This window comes from Borostomias antarcticus (genome assembly GCF_949987555.1).
Source record: "Borostomias antarcticus genome assembly, chromosome: 24".
Taxonomy (NCBI): Eukaryota; Metazoa; Chordata; class Actinopteri; order Stomiiformes; family Stomiidae; genus Borostomias; species Borostomias antarcticus.
Genome location: NC_140257.1, coordinates 10383017 through 10398341, shown reverse-complemented (window position 1 = coordinate 10398341; position 15325 = coordinate 10383017). Strand labels below are relative to the sequence as shown.

Genomic DNA, 15325 nt, shown 5'->3' with positions numbered 1-15325 from the left:
TAAGTAAAGACAGAACGCAGTCATCAAATTCTTGACCTCTTAGTCCAGAGAGTATTAAACAGTCAGCCATTCTCCATCTTGTGTCTATGAGGGTCAGTCCACAGGGAATTGCAACACAATTGAAACACTCCCTTTAAATCGAAGGTGAAAGATTTTATTACAGCAAATCCATCCAAATCGCAACAGCTTTCAAATAGCAGGTTAAACATACAAAACACAGCTCACTTAACATACTTGTTTTCTTTTTTTATTAAATATGTAAAAAGCAGGTCAAGTTATTCACAAATAAAAATGCAAACATGCAACACATTTTGGGGAATGCATAATGAGTGGGACATCAGAAAAACATTGTCTATTCATAATTATTGACAGTACATGTTTACATTCCTTTTCATTTACACAATAATATGGACTTAAGCATTATGGTGCACTGTTTAATTCAATCATAATAAATGTAACATTAAGAAAGGCTATACAATGTATGTTCTGGAATATAGCATGTCAAATTACTCAGTGAACGGACTCACAACTTCCCTAAGACCTGTGGTTTAATATCAAATGAGATATTGGAAAGATGGGCTACTTGACAGAGGACTGTGGCTGGTTTCTGATTAAACTTAAGTTTAAAAAAGCATCCATTGTGGTTCAGACTAGTCTACACACTAAAATGTTCTCCCTTGCTTGTCTGTTTTTGTCAAACAGAGGCAACCTCTGTCACTGCAGCACCATATCAGCTGCTAATGAGACATGTGAATACAATGATTATCAGAGTTCATTGAAAAGATCAAAACTCACATGGTCACATGGTCATCGTAACACTACTACCATTCATTCATAGTTCATTGACTGCACTACCTCTCTTCAAGAAGAGACATACAAATCTTACACTATTCCTAAGCCTTAATAAATATTTTGTTTCTGCAATTCATTAAGTGTGTGAACTGTTGAGAGTCTATGGACAGAAATCATGTCCATTCCAGAATCAAACGTCAGTGCAACACATGGGAGGTTAAATAGGAGCTACTACTGACCCTTCAGGGCTTTTGCTTATTGCATTATCATGATTAATATGGAGGATATGTAAAATGGAAAAAAAAAACAATAACTTTGAAACACATAAAAGAAGGGACAGAAGCTGGCAACGTAACATTTTCTGACAGATATAACTACCTGTCCGGTCTCCAACATTTCATCACATCTAGGATTTGAGTGACTTCTTTTTCCACTCCGAACAGTCCTTGGAAACTTCTGTGATGGTCTGAGCTTGTCTGCTGGTGGAGGTAATAACAGCAACCAGCCACAGCATTTCACTGACAGTCACAAAAACACAGAATGTTGAACGGAGGGACAAAAAATAAAACTTTCATGAGGTTGCTCCATGTGCTCAGTCTTCAAGAGAACAAAAAGGAAACGATGATGGAAAAAAAAAAAAAAAACAACTGGTAAAAAAAACAACTTTAAAATCCCGTAGAAGTTCTCACAAAATGAAAGGGTGCGTTGTCATGGAGGGTTGGCAGTCAGTACTCATCCTGCAGGTCATCTGGCACCTCCTCTTCCTGAACCTGCTGGTCCACTTCCTCTCCGTTCCCCTCCGCCAATTCCGCCGCTCCTTCCTGAGGGGGTTCAAACACACACCAGTTAACGAGACGCCCATCGCACAAGTCCGTGTCTCACACCAGTGAGAAATACCAGGTGCTACACTTTTTTTTTTTTTTTTTTTAAAGCAGACAGGGAGCTTTATCTTTCAAAATAACCGACTGCGACCAGATCTGAACACTTAATTTCTCCTCTAGCAACTTCTACAATAACAAAGTGCCCCTGGGGCTTTTTCGTGTAGTGTAAAGCGATCGATCATGGCAGGTGAATCATGCGGTTCACTGACCTGGTCGTCTGTGGAATACAGGACCTCCATTAGCCGCTCTACGAACTGGGCGCTCTCCTCGCCTTGGTCTTGGCACAGCAGCTCTACTTCGCGCAGCTTCCCGAAGTAGTAGTCCCGCTCCTTCTCCACGCCCTCCAGTGCATGTTTTAATGTGTTCACCTGCACACAGAGAACTTTAGCCGTCATGGACAAAAATGAACAACGCCCAAATCTCTGAACATGAATTAACAGTGTAGCACCGATCTGATCCAAGTGTGGGAGTCTTGGGTCATTTTCAGGTTTTACAGTCATTCCGTTCAAGATGAGGAATCATTTAACAAGTTAAATTATTATTATTATTCAAGGTGGTGGAAATTACTTTGCAGTTTAGAAACATTATATAAACATTCCTTAAAGGGGTATTCATTTATCTGTATTAACAAATTAGCCTAAATATACAGGGTTCCTATAGTGAATGTGTCATAGTATCTTCTTGTCCCAGATGTGATTGACATTGAAATTGCATATGTTCTCCTAGCTAAGCAGCCACCCTTCACAAAATAAGCTTTGTATAGAAAGGTTCTTTATATAACTCCAGATGCGTTTCAGCAGGCTACACTTTACGACATGCTTCAATGCTTGATAGCACATAAAAATGTTGCAGTGCCTGCAGATTTAACCTAGATGCTTTATCAATATTATAATGTCAATAATTGTCATAATTTATTTCACAAAAATGTACTACACAGCATCTTAAATTGAGGCATGATGATCTGAATGAAACCAAGTCAGGTCTGTAAGGTTAAAATAGGTCAGACAAACAGGAATATACCTGCTCATTGAGCTGTGTGACCTGCTGCTCCAGTTCCTTCTCTCCTTTGGCAGGAGCTGATGTTGCAGGGATCTTTTTGGCTGAAGAGGGTCTGGATGTTGGTGTTGATGGCTTTGGGGTCGTAGAGCTCGTGGCCCTGGTGGCTCCTGGAACACAGAAGTACAGAAGGTTATATATAGCTAATTTATCACAATGGTAAATGGAATGCACCTACATACTGTAGTGTAGAGCTTTTATCCAAAGCGCTTTACAATGAAGGCCTCTCGGAGAGTTAAACAATTATTTTCAGGCTTTTGTGTTACATTTTGCCAATAAAATATGAAATTGAGAAAAGGTAAGTCTGAGTAGTTTGCTAGATTATTTCATCTAAAAATATCCGTCTCTTCTCTCTCATTCGCACTTTTATGGGTGGGAGTTAGGGAGGACGTGCTGTCATCAGGAAATGATTTTGATTTGCTCTCACTGCTTCCCCCACCCCTAAGTTGTTAGCTAGCTAGCTACCTAGCTTAACATCAGCACTAGCAAGTTTGCTAGTGCTAATGCTTACTTTATAACAGCAAATAAATGCCTCCTAAACCCTTGATGAGTAGCTAGCCCTGTACCATTAGGATAGCCAATGTTGCCCCCCCCCCCCCCCCCTCACTCAGAAACGTTAGCTAAATCAACTGCAATAGGGAATAATGTTGCTTTAGGCCTCATTGTGGCAATTTTTGATTGATTGAAATAATTATAGAGTTGGAAATCCAAACAACTTTAATTAGTGGGCAATGAACAGAGCATGTGTTGACTTACCTGCAGTGGGAGAGCTGGCTGCATGGTGGGACTTCTTTGGCAGGTTGAAGATCTGCTCACCAGGGTCAGGTGGTGGAATGGCATCCTGCCCCTGTCTGGCCTGCAATGGGTCATACTCCTTGCCATCGTAGTTGGCATCAAAGAACTTCTTGAACCACTGGATGAAATCAAGGTTGTCCTGAAATCTACCCTTCACCAGCTTCTCCACAGGGATAATCTGGTTAGAGAAAAAAGAAAGAAGAGAAAGTAGATCAGGCACAAAGAACTGGGACTCTGAATACAGAGGATGAGCTCTGGATACATATTCCCATATGCATTTCTGAAAAGCGCAGAGCTGAAATGCTTGGTGACGTGTGTGTTACAGCATCGCCTCACAGCAAGAAGGTCCTGGGTTCAATTCCCGAATGGGCTTTCTCCCAGGCCTTTCTGTGTGGAGTTTGCATGTTCTCCCTGTGCTCACTAGCCTGTGCCCAATATGAAAAAAAATACATCTTCAGTCTTGTCCCTGACCAGGACTTGGACTGAGCACTTGGACTTGGTCCCTGGGCGCCACTCATGAGGCTGCCCACTGCTCCTCCTGGCTGCCACTGGACGACAGCTTGGATGGGATCAATTCCACCGGCGACTGCAGGTGTAGGTGTGTGTCGCCGCTCATTCACATGTGTATTTGTGTTTCTCACTACCATGTGGCAAAAAAAAAAGACCCTTGAGATCCTGTAATAAGTATAATTATTACATACAACAGTAGTGTCCAGGAATTTACATCCAAACACCTTAATTTACATCCAAACACCTTAAACCTTTGTCCTGGTAATTATCACCTCCCCCCAAGTCCCTTGCAAACCCCAATTTCAGTCTCCCCCTTTTGTAATTGTAAACACACTCTGCATAGCTCTTCCTCATCTCTTTGTTTAAGTCAGAAGGGCCCCACCTTAGTCTTCCTCGTCCTGATTCAGACTTTTGTTTTCTTTGTTGTCACATGTCTATACTCTTGGCCACGCCTGCCATTTCACATGACGTGCAATGAGTAGCCAATCACATCCTCAAAGCTCCGTACCTGTGTTTTGGTTGAATATAAGACTGGGCATGACTTCTCTGACTTCACTTCTCTGACTGAACCACCTTTGCTGCGTTTGTCAGGAAGTCCTTGCGCTCGTAATGTTTTCCACAATAAAACAGACTCAACCTTTGAACGTATCTTGGTAAATCTTTGGACTAGACCAGTCTAAAATACTATCACAGTAGGAACTTCAATAACAACTCGGCTGCATTTTAAACTAGGGGTGGGGCTGAGTGGTGCTGAAAACAGGCTAGACTCACCTTGTCCACATTCATCCTCTTGAAGGAGGCCTGCAGCACCTTGAAGTTGTGAATGTACTCATGCTCCAGTTTAGCCTGGAACTTCACCTTCTTAAGACTGATGCAGCCAGGGAAGAGCAAGTCCATGAACTGGCAGTAGGCCGCTCCTAGGGAACAAGCAGAGAGTGTTTGAAGTCACAGGTCCCCGGTTGGAATAAAACTCTCTTCTGAAAGCTGTGTAGGTTAGCCATATTAGGTTATAGAGGTTTAAGATGGGTTTGGTGCTCTAAACCTTTGGGAAACGCTCATCCCAATCCATAAAATAATTTGGTTCCAGTGCATTCAAATCCTTTGTTCACTCATTATGCTCCATTGTCCACAAACCAATGGTGCTCCAAGAGCAGACATGACAGAGACTAGACAGCACAGAACTGAAGCGATGGGCTTTAAACTTGAATTAGTGCACCTTGTGAAATGAGAACGTCTATGTGGTTCAGGAGTTAGGACAGATTGGATTACATGAGGAGTGGGTATCGGAGGCACTAGGCAGCAGGTCTTATTTATAGACGCCATCTTCTCTGTCAAAGCCTAGGTGAATGCGTTTCCTAGGTGTCTGTACATGTCAAGTAGAGGGCTATTCACATTTGAGGGCAAACTGGAGAGTGGGAAGTAGGCACCACCATGCATACTCCCCTTTCACTCAGTGTGCTGACTGGATTATAGGACAGAAAGGCTTGCGTGATTCACATCATGAATTCCTACCTGAGGAGAGCTGCTCCACTTTAGTGTAGTTTAGGCAGAGAATGTCATTAACCCAGGCAGTGATGTCATGCCTGCTCATAGTCTCCTGGGTTATTGAGGTAGAATATACGTTGACTGCCATCCCCCAACTGCAAAAGACAAATGGCACTATTAAGATAAAACCAAACAAACAACAGCCTCCATCTTAAAAGAAAGAAAAACCAGTAGCCTGGGTGACGACAACCCCTTGGACTGTTTGCATAGTCACATAGAGACAGCCTTATTTTGTTGACCATAATACACCAAATAATTTGAAGATCACAAAGAACACCGTGTTGGCGCTCAGATCAAGGCATGATGCAGCAAACAAGCAGCCAGGCTGATGCGATCCACCGTGAAGTCAAAGGACTTCCAAGTTAGGCGTTAGCCACGCTAGCAAACAGTAGAAAATACAACACAAGCCACCTCACAAGGACACCCACTCACTGATTTACCACTAGAAGAGTTCTACTTCGAAAGCCTGGGCGAAAAGCAGACCTACTGTACAGTAATTAAATTCCCTCAAATCTAATTCCTAGAGATTTAGGAGTCTAAGCATATTTTCAACATTGCCCATTTATACTAACAAATTGTATTACTCATGTTACACGATTTGCATTCATGCTCACTTGGCCACTTTCGGTTATGGCAACATAGTACGTTTTTGTGTGAAATCTGGAAATGCACATCCAGTTTTAACCAATCCTATCAACATAAGGGGGAACCTCTACCACGAACATTGCATTCAGCTGTACTTGAATAAATAGGGAAGATGCATTGGTTGATAATGATAAACAGTAATTGACAACTATGAAAAAATCTGACAAGATTGATAAAGCTGACAAGTTGGCTAAACGGACATCTCTGGAAATCACAATATATTATGAAGCATTGGCCAATGAAAAAGGCTTAGGCTATATAGGCCAAGATAAAGACTAGAGTCCCATCTTGACCCATGTCCGTTTCCTAACAGTTAAACTATAATGAGCTTATATATCACTGCCAGATAACAGACAAACATACAACGAGGACAGTTGGCTAATAGGGCAGTGGATTTTCTATTGATCATTATGCAACTGTTAAGACATGATTAGATCAGGTTTAATCAGCAGTCAGACAACACAACAACGACAACAACAGCAGCAACAACAACAAGTGTGGACGAGGTTTGAAAATGTTTAAATGGCCATCTTTCATTATTCCACATTGATGCAGGAGTAATAGAAATCCCAGACGGTCACGGTGGTTCACATGTCAACAAGAGCGGATGTAGCTACTGGCGAGCTTTGTTAGCCGCGGGGAGGGCTAGCCTGCCTGACCGCCTAAAGCATACCTAACAACAAACACTGATTGTAAAAATGTGACATCTGAATAGAATATCAATATAAATGCAATGCAATAGAAGAATTGCTTAGATGTTACTGAGTCAAACACATCATGTTCGTTTGGAACCATCACGACATACGACAATGTTCTGATAAATGCGACTATTCACATGTCATTTTTTACAATTAAGCAACATAGCTTAAACCAGTCAGCTTATCAGTCCATCGATTTCATGTATCAGTTGAATGGAAATACGATGCCGTTATGTTTTTTACTAACGATAGGCTACATGTCAATGAAACGGTTTTCGCGCATCTTGGTCGCGAACTTGCAGCGGCCTTGAACGATACGCCATGCATTGGTCAAGAAACAGCGTAGTGGTACTAGATTTAACATACAGACATAAGATAGAAAGCAATGCACCAATGCATTATACCATCAGCCGATGGTGTGAATGTCAAATAAAAAATGTAAACCATCGAAAATATGTAAGGTTTTACAATTCCAGCTTCGGGCTTTGTAATGAAACCACGCCAAATGCGACATTACACTGATTTACCTGTAGGCGCGCTCTCCTCGCACTGTATTTTTCCTGTAAGGAATAACATTGGATCCGTTGTCCGGGATGATGTCGTTGTTATTTTCTCCATTTGGGGAAAGTGCTTGAGTGGGACCAGGCATTGGCTCTCTTAAATATTGAACAGATTTACTGTTCGCTCTGGCTGAAAGGACGATGCTTGGGAAGTGCCGCACCTCGGGCTCGGCTGTCTGAGGTTTCGCGAATCTCCGTCTAGTGACGTCGCTGCGCTCTACCCACGTGACTGAAGGGGGTGGCTGGTTGCTCCCGTTCTGACAGCGAACAGCGAATTCCACTTAGAAAAGGGACATGAGACTTCGCACTGACACTGACAAGTCTTAATGCAGATGAAAACAATTGGTGTTTTGCTCCTCTGCATTCCCCTCTAGTTTAGGAAATGTTAAGCTAGACCGACATCATGGAATGCAGACCATCAATCTGTGTGCCATAGTGCCAGGGGCCAATGGGCCAAGCAGATTCCCATTTGCCAGTTTAGATACCAAGCACATGCAACTAATCCACAAAGCTAGCTCAAAAAATAAAGCAATGCATACAATAAACGTTCTGCCCACACAGGAGCTATGGCAGCCATAGTGCACAAGGAGGAAATAACCAATGAAGGGGTTCTCAAGAGTTTCATCTGATCAGCGGGGTCAGTTGGGTGGGCTTGTTTGAAACCATGATCACACCTGATGTGATGGCAACTGTCAACACCGCCAGCTGTGATTTATATAACTCCTGTCCTGTTTGTACCAGCGCCCAGACCTGAACTGAGCCTCTGCAGATGCCAGTCTGTAGTGTATATCTGGGTGACAGGCAGTTGAAATGGAAATTATACATGCATTATACATGCACGTAATTCATATTTGCAGCTGATCAGGCAGCTGACTGGTAGCCTAATGCCTGCGACTTTACTGGAGCACCGATATGCCCACACTGTGCCAGACAGAGGAGGGTACCATGATGTTCCTTGCTCAAGGCAGTGCAGACATCAGGAAGTGTCTGTGTTTGCTGGCGAGGCTTGCTATTAACTAACGTCTCATTGAACATTGGAAGAAACGTGAGCTCTTCACGTGCTTTAATAATCGGATACACAGCCGTCAAAACAATTAGTTAGCAAGCCAATTTTGCCAACACATTAGGTCAATTTGTTTTGACGGAAGGCGGTGATGGCCAGGCAAAATAAGTCACTAGCTACACCTTTATGTGAAACCCCTGGCCTTGCCTTTAACTTCACGTGGAGGTGTCGTCACGCGGCAGGTAGTTCTGTTTAGCAGGAGAACCCAGCAGGAGAACCCAGCTCGTGCCATATCAGCATGATCTCATTCTGGGCGGTCGCTCGCGCACCGCTGGACGGCCCGGGTGTTGAAAATCAACATGCACGAATTTACAACCATTGATTTTTCGTATCGTTAGCTCGCTTGAACAAAAGTCACACCAAAAAGAACACCAGGCCACTACAACAGTTCGCGAAGCATTCATGAGCGAACTTACTCAGACAACAAACGAACAGTCAAACATGGAAATCGAGGTGCTTGCTAGCTAGCTAGCTGAGCTTGCTAAATCAAACCAAACCAAGGCGACTTGACAAGACGTTTAGCGGCAGCGGCATGAAGGGATGGATCAGCTAGCTAGCTGGGTAGCAGATGGATACAAGCTCACTTTGAGAGAAATTGGTAGCCAACACGTTTACTATATTAAATCGAGTTGACACAAACGAGAAACTGGGATATACATCCTATATGCACGATAATTTTTTGCACAAGTGTCATGGCAAATCAGATTGGTTTTTGACTCACCAGTGAACTCTGAGATCCCAGGTTACTCGGCGTTAAATGTGCTAGTATTTTCCTGAGTCACCCCACCCTCTTTCAACTCATTGTATGAAACGATGACGCTCAAAACGCACACGTTTCATTCGACAAGCAGCCAGCACTGCTGAAGCCGATTGGTTTAATCGTGGCATCTGTTGTATTTCGACCAGTCAAAACGTGATGCGCTGCTCATTGAATACAGCTGTCAACTACAGTACATGTGCATACTTCGCAATTTATCTCCTTTTTTAGCCATAACACAATAATGTAAGTCATTTACTTATATCCTCAGTAGATTTGTCTAAGCTATCTATTCTAAAAAAAATAAAAACGCATGCCAAGGGAGATATAAAATATGCATGCAAGCAGATGGCTTAAGATGTGGAATAGTGTTTGTTCAAAGAGCATATCACTCTTACTGCATTAGACTGGGATGCATTGATTGGTCTGCAGCTTGAGCTCATTTATTACAGCAAAGAGACCATGTTGCCAAACTCTAGCTGATATTTAAAATAAAGAAAGATTGAGAGCGGTGGTACAGTAGGCCTAAATGAGTCCACATGACCCTATTATTTCCCATTTCTTAATTATTTTTCATTTACATCTATCAAGGCAACCTACTCGTGCTGTACCTTCAGTGCTCAAATTGCCTACAGTAGGCTATATTGAAATAAATAACTGACTTAGAATAGAATTAAAGCAGGGGCAGACGACCAAATAGTGCTGGCCAACACCCAGGTTGTTATCCTCAATTTCTAACACCAGGGGGCACTCAAGTACTAACAAAGGACAAAAACAATAGAGTGTGGAATGTTATGCATGAGCAGTAATTACAGCAGCCAAGAACAGGGGACAAGGTCGAGAGCAGGCTAAGTATAATGGAAGTGCCATAAGTCAGTGACAAGTGAGGATGAAGTCTCATTAAAAGTACTGCTTAGTTCAAATGCCTTTTTGACATCAGTGTTCAATCAGTTTTTGATGATAAAAAATCAGTACCAAAAGCCACTGTTGTTTTATTGAATAGGCAACCCTAAATGAGTCGAGTAGGCTTCAGAACTGAAGGCTTGGTGAAAGCTACTATGGACAATGGTGGTTCATGTAACAGACTTGAATGTCTGGTGACTGTTAATGAGCCTATATGTGAGCATTCGATCAGGAGCTCTGAGGTTGCTGGTTTGAAAGTTAAATGTACATCAGTCCAAATGGACTTCCAAATGTTGATCTGAGTATGGATGTGCTGTTCTAGTGTGGGTTGGCTGACTTCACACACTACCTAGGATGGTATGCGAAGAATAAGTGTGAACGAGAGCACTAAACAGTGAATGGTCAGTGATTTAACTTAGTTATGACAGAAAATAAACATGGTGCCCTGAACCACGATCATTGGAGTGCGCATTACAAATGATGAAGAGAAATGAGTTTGCAGGCTACACTCCAGTTGTGTCATCTCTTTATTAGGCATCACCACCATGCAAAATCACTGATATGAACTAGCTCAAAAATCATTCACAATACATTTCACACATTTATGATTTTAGATTGGCTTGCCACTTTTCTAAAGTGACTGGGTAATATTTCACGCACACACACACAGCGAGCAAGTACATCAAGTGTGTGTGTTTTTGTATATAAGTTTGAGGAAAAGTTTTGGTCGGAACATTTAAATGAAGAGACAATTTCAGAAAATCCGCAAAATCAGCCAAATGAGCAAACAATGTTTCAGCGGTTGATAGTAAACAATTTATGTTCATCACCTTTGCCAAGGTAATTAACAATGTTGTCAATTCTATATTAAACATTCTACTCCATATGCATTTTTATTGTATATGATCATTGAAGACACAATCAGCAATCAAAATAAATTCAACTATAAATAAATTCAATTAAGTCCCTTACTCAACTTTTAAGTTGTAGTAGCTAGCAAATAAAATAATTCAGTAGATACAGTATTATCGTATTCCAGCATCAGATTTGTCAACTTCATCTTTCTAGTCTGGTTAATTTTTCTAAGACCTGCACATTACCCTTGGGTGGGATTCATTCAAATCTCCAATATGGCAAACATCAAATGCTGATAAATTCCAATAACATTACTTCAGTCCCACAATTGTACAAGTGTTATTATGTAACGTTAATAGCGGCACTCTCCACATAGTATAATACATATTCTGATCATGTTAAAAATAATAACATTGTTGGCTTCATTCTGCACTGAAAGTTTGAATGAACCACATCCAGAGATGATCTAATCAACTAAGACACCACATAATGAAATGTATCCAATAAAATAGACTCTCTGGCAAGTCACTCAGTCTGTTAAAAGATAAGGTGAATGTCAAATATGAATATAAAAGCCACACAACACCAATAGTAAGAAATCCTTGGACTTAGGGTGAACCTGGCCATGGCCAGACATTCTGTTCTGTTTGTTACTGTTGCGCCTCAGTTTACAACAGATCCACTCGTTTCAATTTAATGGCACTGAACATGTTTGTCCACCATGAACCTACAGTATGTAGACTACTGCACTTAAACAATTCGTCAACAACTTGTACCAAAAAAATAAAATGGTTAAAATCAACAAATAATTCCAAAAAGTGGTCTGATTTTATGGCACCAGTGGTATTATAGACAGCTCTGTTGTTCATAATCTCTCCGTGTCAGTTCACAGTATCCTCGTAAATATGCTGTTCCTTTAAAAAATAGATCTTTACACATGAATCATAGGAATTCTATTGTGGATTTAGCAGTGTCATAAACCTTGATCTTTTGTGTCATATGCATGGCCCATCTCTCACAGCCTGTTCCAGTACTTCTCTACAAAGAGAAATTACAAAAAATCACAGGAGTGAAAGAGCACAGATTATATGTTTCCCCCCCTTTTTTTGAGGTACAGATAATTAATAACTTACCAGGAAATGGGCTGAACACAGTCATTGCTTCAGTGTCACCTGTAACACAGCATAAACAAACAGAAAGAACAAATTAAAGAATTGGACAGAGGATGTTTTGCACTGCTGAAGACCCCCATCTCCAACTACAGCTCACCATGACTTTCTCTGGCTCTGGCCTGTGTCTCACCAGCTCCTCCATCTTCAGCTCATCCTCCAGCTGTCGCTCCAGGTCGTTCTCGTAGCAGTCCTCCTCTCCAGGCCCAGTGGTCCTGCCACACATGCACACACACACACACACACACACACACACACACGCACACACACACACACACACACACACAAATACACTCACGGTTAGACTACCAGATGGAGGAAAATGGCCTTATCAAGACTTATATGGGAACATTCAAATATTGGTGCTGTAGGTGGTGGTGAATTCTGCAGGTACCCTGGTTTGGTGGTGACCTGTGACAGGAGGACCTCTGAGGTAGGAGTGGACACCATGTCGTAACGACCGAGGTCAGAGTCCAAAAGGCTCTCTGTCTCACTTCCTCCTTCTGTAGAACACAGACAGGTTTTCAAGACCCTGCTTGCATATTCAAGGGGGTATTTCAAAAGGCAGCCATATGTGTTGAGGGGCTACAACTCAAAGCATCACCTGAATTCAGCTCTTTGACCAGCGATGACATTGTGTTGGTGATGGAGTCAGCAGCGACCAGAAGGTCGTTTCTCAAGTTTCTCCTAGCGCCTTTGGTTCAGAGCAGATACATGACAATACATACACCACTCCTATGTCCCTGTCAAAGCAACTTGAACTGAGCTCAGAGCCAAGCGGAAAATTCTGTTTTCAAGGTGTTTATACCGCGCGTGTGTGTGTGTGTTACCCTGTGTAAAGGCCTCCTGTACGTCCCCCCCCACGCCCATGAGGGAGTCCTGAGGCGTGTGGGTGGGGGTGGTGCCAGCAGACTCCGACTGGGTCGGCATGGGGATGGGCCGGCTGGCCGTGTGGCCGGGGGAGGAGCGCGGGGAGCCGGGTCCCTGGGTCTGCAACACAACCAGCCCAGCCGTGAGAACGCCTGACAGGCAGCACAACACAGAGGCCAGACCAGGCTAGGCTAACCGTACGCTGGGTTGGTTAAAGTAAGCTGTAAGCTAAACTCAGGAACTGAGGTAATGTTAACGTCAGGTAACACATTTGGGAAGGAGGAGCAACGTTAGCTAAACCGATGAAGCACTTTTCTCAATGAAAAGTGCTTTATAAATATAATGAATGATTATTATGATTATGATTATGATTATTATCATTTACCCATACTACAGCCTTTTCACCTTGAGTTAAGCTGTATCAGTAATATCAAAATTACAATATGAATGAACAATATGAATGACACTGCAATTCGGTTTTGCTCAAATGGTACATAAACTATTCTGCTTGTCCACGGCGATGCACACTCGAAATGTAGAATGCAATAAGGTCTTTTTGAAGAGCTTATTCATGAAAACAATGCATAGTATAGCTGGTGAGAAACAAACATTCACACATGCCAAAATGCATGGTTATTTTTGCCAGACTCAGAATACGGTCCAAATACTGAACATGCTGTTAGTTTAACAGGCTTACACTTCTTTATTTCCCAAAAGAGCTGAACAAACACTGTCCATTATCAACACCACAAATTAGCAGAGACATTTCTGATGTGTTTTACATACAGGATATGTCTTATATCCCAAATTGCTACTGCATCAAGTTGACCACTAAGTATTGTAAGAATACTTGTAAGTAACACAGTATTAGTTGTTCCAGGCTTCACAGACTTACAGCTTGCTTCTGTTCCTCCTCCTGTTGAGAAAAGACTCATTCACATTTGGTCCCCCAAAAAAGCAAAAAACACACGCAGTATATTCTTTAACCAAATGTACCCCTAGGGGAATAATTTCAGTATCTATCTATCTATCTATCTATCTATCTATCTATCTATCTATCTATCTATCTATCTATCTATCTATCTATCTATCTATCCAGCTATCTATCTATCTATCTATCTATCTATCTATCTATCTATCTATCTATCTATCTATCTATCTATCTATCTATCTATCTATCTATCTATCTATCTGTCTGTCTGTCTGTCTGTCTGTCTGTCTCTCTGTCTGTCTGTCTGTCTGACAAAATACATAATGGAGTAGGATGTTTAATTAACAAATCAATCTATCTAATCACTTACAAGTATTTCCTAAATTCAACTGGGATTTCTTCTCTGGTTGGCATGGGGCTTGCGATTTGACTGGATTAGCATTGATCCTTTCAAATGAATGAGATTGAACGCCTTACTACCAAAGCCAGTGGAATGAGCAGTTTGTGTGCGATTCTCAAGCCCCTCCCCTACTGAATGTTGCAGAGATTCTTCCCTGAAAGTCTCCTCCTTTAACAGATAGGGTGGGCGGTACCAGGAGGACTAATCTCATGCTCAAACTCGAAGATTAAAATGGGAAATCACCAAACAATAGTTGTCATTTCAGGACAAAGGCAGAAGGTAAGAAGGAAAAAAAGGAAACCACAAGAGCAGCTCATTAGGATGGGATCCGCTAAACCAATAGGACCTGCCACCTGCTACGCTTTCTGACGAGGCATCAGTGAAAGCTGACAAACTATGCCCTCTAGTGGTCGTCGTGTTATTTTACTGATGAAGAGTGTGGAGCTGTAATAGCGAAGTGGAAGCTGCCAGGTGTGTGTGTGTGCACGGTACCTTCAGGAGCATCATTAGTTGCTCTAGCTGCACCATGAGCTCCCTGCGACTCTCCTGCAGAGCCGACATTCTTTGCTCCAGCTCGTCTTTGCGTTGCCTGACAGAAAAGCAACAGTACACATGGTATATCAATGAACTACAAATTTCAGGCTGTCTATATTTTCAGGATGTCTATATTTTCAGGCTGTCTATATTTCCAGGCTGTCTTTATTTCCAGGCTGTCTATATTTTCAGGCTGTCTATATTTTCAGACTGTCTATATTTTCAGGCTGTCTATATTTCAAGGCTGTCTATATTTTCAGGCTGTCTATATTTTCAGGCTGTCTACATTTTCCTCAGCGTCCCAGAAGTCTGTCACTGCGATGCGATACTAGAGACGCGGACGCCGGCGGGGCCGGAGCGC

General features: G+C 42.1%; 2 protein-coding genes across 2 annotated transcripts in view; both read right to left on the bottom strand.

The window, feature by feature from the left end:
• Positions 1-1495: 1495 nt before the first annotated feature.
• Positions 1496-7617, bottom strand: mapre2 (microtubule-associated protein, RP/EB family, member 2). The gene is made up of 7 exons (XM_084457995.1): positions 7450-7617; positions 5547-5674; positions 4806-4951; positions 3486-3702; positions 2694-2839; positions 1883-2041; positions 1496-1613 (listed from the first exon to the last, which is right to left on the bottom strand). Exons 1-7 carry the CDS (start codon positions 7569-7571, stop codon positions 1518-1520), a joined length of 1014 nt encoding a protein of 337 aa, XP_084314121.1. The 5' UTR covers positions 7572-7617; the 3' UTR covers positions 1496-1517.
• Positions 7618-12075: 4458 nt separating this feature from the next.
• dtna (dystrobrevin, alpha) overlaps positions 12076-15325 on the bottom strand; it is a gene marked incomplete at both ends in the record, with an annotated part of 11607 nt that continues 8357 nt past the window's right edge. Inside the window, 8 exons of the mRNA XM_084458228.1 lie at positions 12076-12098; positions 12194-12232; positions 12323-12444; positions 12624-12732; positions 12834-12923; positions 13060-13219; positions 13995-14015; positions 14923-15019. Coding sequence (XP_084314354.1) covers positions 12076-12098; positions 12194-12232; positions 12323-12444; positions 12624-12732; positions 12834-12923; positions 13060-13219; positions 13995-14015; positions 14923-15019 — 661 coding nt within the window. The remainder of the gene's footprint in view (positions 12099-12193; positions 12233-12322; positions 12445-12623; positions 12733-12833; positions 12924-13059; positions 13220-13994; positions 14016-14922; positions 15020-15325) is intronic.

What these genes read in the sequence shown, in the direction of transcription:
- mapre2 (XM_084457995.1), bottom strand. Translation starts at nt 7,571, where the DNA reads ATGCCTGGTCCCACTCAAGCACTTTCCCCAAATGGAGAAAATAACAAC. An exon ending in TCACACAGCTCAATGAGCAG is followed by an intron (nt 2,042 to 2,693) that starts GTATATTCCTGT and finishes CTCTGTGTGCAG; the next exon opens with GTGAACACATTAAAACATGC. An exon ending in TGTATTCCACAGACGACCAG is followed by an intron (nt 1,614 to 1,882) that starts GTCAGTGAACCG and finishes GAACCCCCTCAG; the next exon opens with GAAGGAGCGGCGGAATTGGC.